Source organism: Thunnus albacares, chromosome 14 (genome assembly GCF_914725855.1).
Source record: "Thunnus albacares chromosome 14, fThuAlb1.1, whole genome shotgun sequence".
In the NCBI taxonomy this organism is placed as follows: Eukaryota; Metazoa; Chordata; class Actinopteri; order Scombriformes; family Scombridae; genus Thunnus; species Thunnus albacares.
The window spans coordinates 30,587,652-30,596,557 of NC_058119.1; the positions used below are offsets into that span (position 1 = coordinate 30,587,652).

The 8,906-nt window shown below is 46.5% G+C and overlaps 1 protein-coding gene across 1 annotated transcript in view; it reads left to right on the plus strand.

The window, feature by feature from the left end:
* LOC122996593 (inactive ubiquitin carboxyl-terminal hydrolase 54-like) overlaps window positions 1-8,163 on the plus strand; it is a 43,238-nt gene extending 35,075 nt beyond the window's left edge. Inside the window, 6 exon segments of the mRNA XM_044372130.1 lie at window positions 196-1,067; window positions 1,679-1,782; window positions 1,877-1,990; window positions 5,507-5,798; window positions 6,655-6,851; window positions 6,853-8,163. Coding sequence (XP_044228065.1) covers window positions 196-1,067; window positions 1,679-1,782; window positions 1,877-1,990; window positions 5,507-5,798; window positions 6,655-6,851; window positions 6,853-7,287 — 2,014 coding nt within the window. The 3' untranslated portion in view covers window positions 7,288-8,163.
* The last annotated feature ends 743 nt before the right edge of the window (window positions 8,164-8,906 follow it).

The window sequence follows — 8,906 nt, forward strand, 5'->3', positions numbered from 1 at the left end:
AGAGTGCGCAACATGGGGAGAGATCACCGACACTCACAACAACCTCTGAAACACACACACAGAGCTCTCCAATGACACCATCTGTTCCAACCATACTGCACACACACACACACACACACACACACACACACACACACACACACACACACACACACACACACACTGACCGCTCTCGCTCTCTCGCTCTCTCTGCAGTGAAAAGCCTCTCTCGCTCCCAGTACTTTTGACGGACAGACTTGGCGACCAATCAGCCGCCAGGCAGGACCAGCAGGACCCGCCTCTTTCTCCCTGCCATGTTAAGCCCCACCCTCCCAAAACAAGCTCAGCGTCTGACTCCGCCTCCCACGCCGCGGCCCCTACAGGTTCACCTGGGGAGGACAGCAGGGTCCGGGGCCCCTGCTCTCGCATCGGGAAACCCCTCACCAACGCCAGGTCCCTCCCTGCTCTGTGTGTGGACACCTGGGAGCAAAGCCCCTTGGAAGACATGGCTCCACCTCCTTCACCTGAGGAGGCGGAGCTCCATACCCAGTGGACCAGAACATCATCACAGGCCCCGCCCCCATCCACATCGTACTCCAGAACCCCGTCACCTGTCGACAGGTGTCACCTGATGGAGGTGGAGTCATATTACGCCAGACACCCACAGACCACGCCCCCTGTATCTAGCTCCACCCCCAGGGTCGCCCCGTCCCCTCCCACCTACCCAACCAGGAACTGGTCTTGTTTACACCCGGACCCACCTGATGCTGTTGATTCTCCCGTCGACCCACCAATCAGCTCGCCGCTTTACCCCCCTCCGGACTCCACCTCCGACCTGCCGGCTGCGAGCCGGCCGGGTCGCACCGCCTCGCCGCCCCCCAGCCAGGACTACAGAGCGGCCCTGCCTGTGGAGCGCTGGGCGGAGAACGTCAACAGATACTACGGCTCCCAGAATGCAACAGGAGGAGGGGCGGAGCACGGCGAGGAGCTGTCAGAGCTGGACTCTCTGTATCAGGCCAGTCTGCTGGCTCCCAGCATGCACCGGGGCAGCCGCGGAGTCAGCCCTCAGCCAACCAGCAACAAAGCAGGTAAAACCACCAGAATCATCCTCCAGGAAGCTCCATTAAACTCCCAGAACAAACTGGGAATAAATATCCCAGCTGCTGTCAGTCCAGTCAGACTCACACTTACAGCTTTTATCCAAAACTGATCACAAGTGAGACAAGACGATCAATCACTACACACATCTATAAATATAGACAGTGAGGACAGTTAACGGGAAAAGGTGACGATGTGACTGACGTAACATTTCAGCAGCGTTAAAGTCCTTTAAATTCACCTTCTGCAACCTTGTTGAATGTGAACATCGTGTTGTTAATCATAACTCACAACAACACAAGAGGAGGAAGGTTCACTGACTTCTACCACTAAATAAATACTATTAATACTACTATTAGTACTGCTCATACGTCCAGCTTTTTCACTGGTTGTTGCTGTTAAACCAGAAAATGAATATTTATGCAGAGACGTAGTATTCAGACCAAAGATGGTTCTTGAAGAAGATGCATCACTTTGTATATAGTTTGTTGTTTTGTTTGCAGTAGAAAAGACGAGTAATGCATCACTGCTGAATGAACCACAACAACTACGACTGTTACTACTGCATCTACTGTTTATACTTATGTGTGTGTGTGTGTAGGTGTAGGTGTGAGGAGAATGCTGTCAGGATCTGGACGGTCCAAAACCCCGACGGCGGAGATAGAGAGACACGCCTACAGAACACCTGTCACACCGCTGCATAAGGTACAGTATGTGTATGTGCTGCTTTCAGGATTTCAGATTGTGTGACGCCTGTAACTCTGTTTTTATTACACGCTGACGTCTGTTCTCCCTGCAGCCGTCAGGTGAAGACGAGAGCTACAGCGCAGAAAACCTGCGACGCATCGCCCGTAGTCTGAGTGGAACCGTCATCGGGTCTCGAGCCCAAAACCTCGGCCCCTCCCACAGCTGTGTAAGTCTCACACACACACACACTAAACCCAATTTTAAGCCTAAAACCGTGCCTGAACCCTCAAACAGCCCTTTGATGGTGCGTCAGATCTAAAACTCCTCCAGTTACACAAACACACTGACGAAGCTGTTTGGAAACACCAGCAGTGAGTGTGAACATCATTGAATCTTTTCACTATTGATTGTAACATCCTGCTGCCACCTTCTGTTCATCTGATGGAACTGCAGCCTGGTTCAGTTTCTGCTCTTTACTGTGTCTGTACTGTGTGGAGAAGAAGCCTCCTCATTACCTACATACTCCATATTACCTACATACTCCACATTACCTACATACTCCACATTACCTACATACTCCACATTACCTACATACTCCACATTACCTACATACTCCACATTACCTACATACTCCACATTACCTACATACTCCATATTACCTACATACTCCACATTACCTACATACTCCACATTACCTACATACTCCACATTACCTACATACTCCACATTACCTACATACTCCACGTTACCTACATACTCCACATTACCTACATACTCCATGTTACCTACATACTCCACATTACCTACATACTCCACATTATCTACATACTCCACAGTACCTACATACTCCTCATTACCTACATACTCCACATTACCTACATACTCCACGTTACCTACATACTCCACGTTACCTACATACTCCACATTACCTACATACTCCACATTACCTACATACTCCTCATTACCTACATACTCCACAGTACCTACATACTCCTCATTACCTACATACTCCACAGTACCTACATACTCCTCATTACCTACATACTCCACAGTACCTACATACTCCACATTACCTACATACTCCACAGTACCTACATACTCCACAGTACCTACATACTCCACATTATCTACATACTCCACAGTACCTACATACTCCTCATTACCTACATACTCCACAGTACCTACATACTCCACATTACCTATATACTCCACATTACCTACATACTCCACATTACCTACATACTCCTCATTACCTACATACTCCACATTACCTACATACTCCACATTACCTATATACTCCATATTACCTACATACTCCACATTACCTACATACTCCACATTACCTACATACTCCTCATTACCTACATACTCCACAGTACCTACATACTCCACATTACCTACATACTCCATATTACCTACATACTCCACGTTACCTACATACTCCACATTACCTACATACTCCATATTACCTACATACTCCACGTTACCTACATACTCCACGTTACCTACATACTCCACGTTACCTACATACTCCACATTACCTACATACTCCTCATTACCTACATACTCCACAGTACCTACATACTCCACATTACCTGCATACTCCATATTACCTACATACTCCACGTTACCTACATACTCCACGTTACCTACATACTCCTCATTACCTACATACTCCACAGTACCTACATACTCCACATTACCTGCATACTCCATATTACCTACATACTCCACATTACCTACATACCCCATATTACCTACATACTCCACGTTACCTACATACTCCACATTACCTACATACTCCACGTTACCTACATACTCCACATTACCTACATACTCCACATTACCTACATACTCCACAGTACCTACATACTCCACATTACCTACATACTCCACGTTACCTACATACTCCATGTTACCTACATACTCCTCATTACCTACATACTCCACATTACCTACATACTCCATGTTACCTACATACTCCACATTACCTACATACTCCTCATTACCTACATACTCCACAGTACCTACATACTCCACATTACCTGCATACTCCATATTACCTACATACTCCACAGTACCTACATACTCCACATTACCTACATACTCCACAGTACCTACATACTCCTCGCAGGTGAAGCAGGTGAATTAGAAATAAAGCCTTTGAAGTCAATAACATTTGAGAATTTACAGTATTTCTGGGTTTTTTCTGTTTTTGGGATTAAATTAGATAATTGATCAGTTTCAATAAACTTTGCCTCTTTATGTTAATTTAGTATTTTTTTTCCTGTGAGAATAAATATTAATAAATATTACTTTCATGAATAAAATCCGTAAAGAGACACAGAAAAATCCACTTTTTTTATGATAAAACTGCATTAAATCAAAGGATTCCTTCATCGGCTGCTGTTTGAGGTCAAAGAAGTCGCCGCTCTTCTTCTCTTCTTCTCTTCTTCTCTGCTGCCGCTGGCGTTCAGCCATCTGGTATTCAGCCCTCAGGAATCGCCTCGGGGCCAAACGCATTAAACATTGATCAGTGATTTAGTTCCTCCATTAAGCTGTTAACCTCAGCGTGAAGCCGACAGCTGAGGTTTGACTCCAGCAGGAGGATTTTCTTCTTCTCTGGTGTCTGAAACAGCAAACTCTTACCAGGACTGAAATATTCAACTGAGAACAGCTCATAAAGAATTCAAACTGTGACACAAAGACAAACCACACATATATTCAAGAAGCACATGAATATTTCTAGTCATTCAGAGTGTTGTTGACGTCAGGTCAGAAGATTAAACCTGTTTTGTTTGATGCTTTTTGTATTAAAACTCCAGAAAGTAGCTTGTCAGTAACACATCATGGGCTGCAGACTGCATGACATACTTTATACAGACAGATAATATATTTATTGTTTGTCATGTGTTCTTATGTGAGATTGTGACACTGATGAAGAAAATCCTTGTTCAAAGTTTGCTGTAGTGGAAACGGTTTAATAGCGTTCCGGAAATACAGTGAACTTACTGACAGAGCAGAAGGGATGGAAACACTTTATACTGTAAGATCAAACAATTGGTAACCAACGGTAGGGAGGGAGGGCATCTGCATACTGGATCAAGGCAGCGTTGTAAACGGGGGGGGGGGGGGGCTCTCAGGTAGGTGATCAAGGTGGCAAAAACAGGGTGGGGCGCTGCATTCAGGCAGGATCAAACAGGTCCAATCAGCAGGGGTCAACGGCAGGAAAGACGCACCGTCGGCATCTTGTTGATGGAGGAGTTTACATACAGACATCACTGGATCATCAGTTCTCCACCTGAATGTCTGTTTTCTTCTTCAACACTCAAATGAAAAAGTAATTAATTAATTGACTTCATATTTCAGGTGTCCAGCGTTGCTGCAGCAACAGTCAGCTGACAAATCAGATCTGAATATTTACTGTTTACTGCAGTTTTATTATTATTATGAACAGTTTCATGGTTAAAATTGAATTTGTGGGATTTTTGTGACTCATTTCCTCCATTTTGTTAACATGTTTTCATTTTTTTTTTACTTTCTTCTTCATTTCTGTTCTTTTCTTTCTTCCTTTTGACGTCATTGTTTGTATTTTCTTTCTCCTCCTCCTCCATCCTCTTCATCATCTTTCATCTCCTTCATGTTCTGTCTCTCCTCGTTTCTTCCTCCTTCTCCTCTTCATCGTTTTTCCTCCTTTTTTCTCCACATTCTTTGTTTCTTTTGTCGTCTCCCCCCCCTGAAGGACCCCTCTGTATCCAGGCCCCCCCTCAGACACTCCGACCTTCGCTCCTCGTTCTCCACCCTCCCCCGTCGCCCCAGCACCTCCTCCCTGCACCTCCCCTCTGCCTCCTCCACCTCCTTCACCACAGATCACTCCCACCACCACCACCACCACCAGCTCCTCCTCCAACAACAACACCACCACCACCAACCCCGTCACCACGGCCCCTCAGCTCCTGCACCTCCTCCACAGCACCCTCCCCCGCAGACATCACGGCCCCCCAGCTCGGGCCCCTCCTCCTGGGGACACTCAGGTAACCCACTGGCCCTTCACCTCCACCATCACCACCACCACCGAAACCACAAAAAACCACTGAAGAAGACAAGAAAACACCCGAACTGATCTGAGCAGCTTTTAAAAGCAACATTTATACACAGGAGTGAAATAAATCCAGTTCAATTTTAATGAACTTTGACCTGCAAATTTGTCCCGTTGACCAATAGCAAGCAGCCTCAACAGCGCTGATCTCTGAGGGTACGGAGAGCCGGAGAGTCCAAACACAAAGATGAAAAAACTGCTCTAAATCTACACATTCAGCTCTGTGCAGATGTTTTAGGTAGTAAAAGTAAAGTGAGGATGTTTTCAGTTTGGATTTACAGTAAACTGGATCCAAAGTTGAGTAAACAGCAGGAAGTTCATCAAGCTTTGTCTTTAAACCAGCAGCAGTTCTACTCGGCAGGTCGGTTGTTCCTGCATGTTGGAGAAGTCGCCACAGTTCTTCTTCTTCTGCTGCTTCTGTGACTTCATGTTAATCTCAGACTGACTCTGGCTGCAGATGATCAGACGCCTCCTGATGCTGCTGCATTATGGGAAAGAATCTAAACATCTAGACACAGAACTGTTCATCCTTCGTAATGTCCTGAAGTCCTTGTTTCCAAAGTTGCTTTTGAGTTTCTTGAGGTTAAATCTTAAATCAGATTTTTTTCTGGCAGCCAGAAAACGACAGATTTTAGTCACAACTTGACTGATTGTGGAACAAAACAGGCCAATCACGCGTCTTATTGAGTGAATGTTTACTTCCTGTTTTTTTTTCCTTTACGTTTGTTTGCAGCTCTTCTTCTTTGTGTTCTAATCTTTTCTCTCCTCCTCTTCCTCCTCCTCTTCCTCAGGAGCGGGTGTCCAGCAGCAGTTTCTGGTTGTGTCTGACAGGCATCAGGGTGCGTCAGGAGGCGAAGGCCTCCACAGCGTCGCGATGAATTACGGCACTCTGCCTCGGGCTCCCCGCAGAGCTCCACATCCCTCCTCCTTCTCCTCCACCTCCTCCCTCCCCAGGCCCAGAGCCGGCTCCTCCCCCGCCCCCCCCGCCGGCACCGCCACAGAGTCTCTACGCCACCCTGACGCACCCCCGCCGCCCCGCCGCCGCCGCCACTAACAGTCACTACCGCCAACCGTCGCTGCCCAGTAAAGTCAACGGCGCCGCTCACCTGCCGCCGTCCCGCCACCCTGCCCCCCCCCTCAGGGTGCCGGGGGAAAGCCCCGCCCAGCCGCTCCGCCTGGACGTGCCCCCTGAGAGCGACTGGCGGCGCGACGCCGACTACAGGACTGTCAGCTCCACCTGGGACCTCCGCTCCACCCGCCACCACCAGTCCCTCCAGAGGACCGACTCCCACCAGCCCCCCCTCACCCGGCAACGCAGGTCCCCCCAGCTCTGCTCGCTGTGCCAGCAGCTTCCTGCGCAGCCGTCACGCCCGTACTGCCCATCCTGTGGCGCCTACGTGGCTCGATTCCGCCCCGCCAGCTGATCGAGCCCGAGGCTCGCCACCGGGACCCCCCCCCCCAGCCCCCCACCCCCCAACAGAAGAGTTTTAATCACATGTCCATCAGGACAAATCAGATCTTCAGTGAAGATTCAGTCAGTTTATTATTTTCTATTTAAAATGTGCCAACACGTCGCCGCCCACAGCGTCGCCTGCTGCAGGTGTCGGTGGATCTCTGCTCTCTGATTGGTCTGATTGGTCTCCTGTTCTGCAGCATCATGTGGGGAAGAAATCCACCACTTTAACAGTTTCCTGCTTCACTACAAACCTGTCTGGTCCTCCTCAGTCTGGACGCCGCAAAAACCAACACCGACAGATTTCTTACACACAGATTCGAGCGTCTGCTGGATTTAAGCACATTTCGATTTGTAACGGACATAAAACACCAGATCACGGACGAGTATGACGACAGGAAGCCGGCAGATAATCGACGGACGACGGACAGAAGTGAAGCGGAGTGATCGGATCATCAGACGCCGCTGCAGCGCGGAGCTCTGAGAACCTGCTGAGAGTTAAAGTCACATCAACAGTCACTCAACAAGTATGAAACTCCAGTTATTCTTCTCTCCACGCCGGTCGGAAGTTTAGACACGTCTTTAATCAACGGAAGAGCAGAGTCGTATCACTGAAACATTAAAGGTTATATTGTTTTATATATAAATTTAATATAAACTAACCACGTTAGATCTGCTCTCACAGACACAGAAACACAAACTTTTACCAAAAAGTCCGTTTGTTCAAACTCAGAATAAAAAGTCATTTCAAGATAAAAGATTAAAATCGAATCATGACGCTGAAGTCGACTCACGTTTCTGTCACTTCAACTTTCACGTGAAGCTCAAATTACGACCGAATCACATCCGACTACGAGCAGCCGTAACTTCCTGCTTCTGACAGGTCAAAGTTCAAGTCAGGTCACTCAAGAGCAAAAAAAACACGAACAAATGTTGTGAAGCCTCAGACACACTCACGATGCCCCTTCCTCCTTTTTTTAAATTATTATTATTATAATAATAATTATTATTGTGGTTTTGGTCACGTCGCAGTGATACAGACGTGTTATTGTTTAATTATTAACTCATTCAGTAAAATCTATTAAACAGTTTCTCTGTGATCAATCGAGGGGAAAATATGACGCTGACATTTAATATTTTATAAAGCAGGTTTTTTGGATTTTGCAGCATTTTTTAATGAGACAGAAAATAAAAGTTTCTTCTGACTTTAACGAGTTCAGATGTTTAAAGGATAAAGGATGTGAGGTACGAATCATGTGGCGTTGTTATTCTCATTATTGATTAATCTAATTATTATCTTCATTAATCAGTTAATTGTTCAGTTACGTCTTTGAATGTTTCGTCTGAATCCCAAAAATATTCAGTTTACTTAAAAAAACAACAGCAAATATTCTCACTGGACTTAAATGATCGATCAGTTATTAAAGCTTCTGTCGATCGACTGATCGATCAATCGACTCGTTGTCTCAGCGGCAGTGAAGAGGAGAATAACTGTCGATCAGTGTTGAATACTTGAGGTGATTATTGATGTGAATATTGATCAGGATGTGCCGTTCAGATGTTTTTGATGTGAATATTGATCAGGATGGA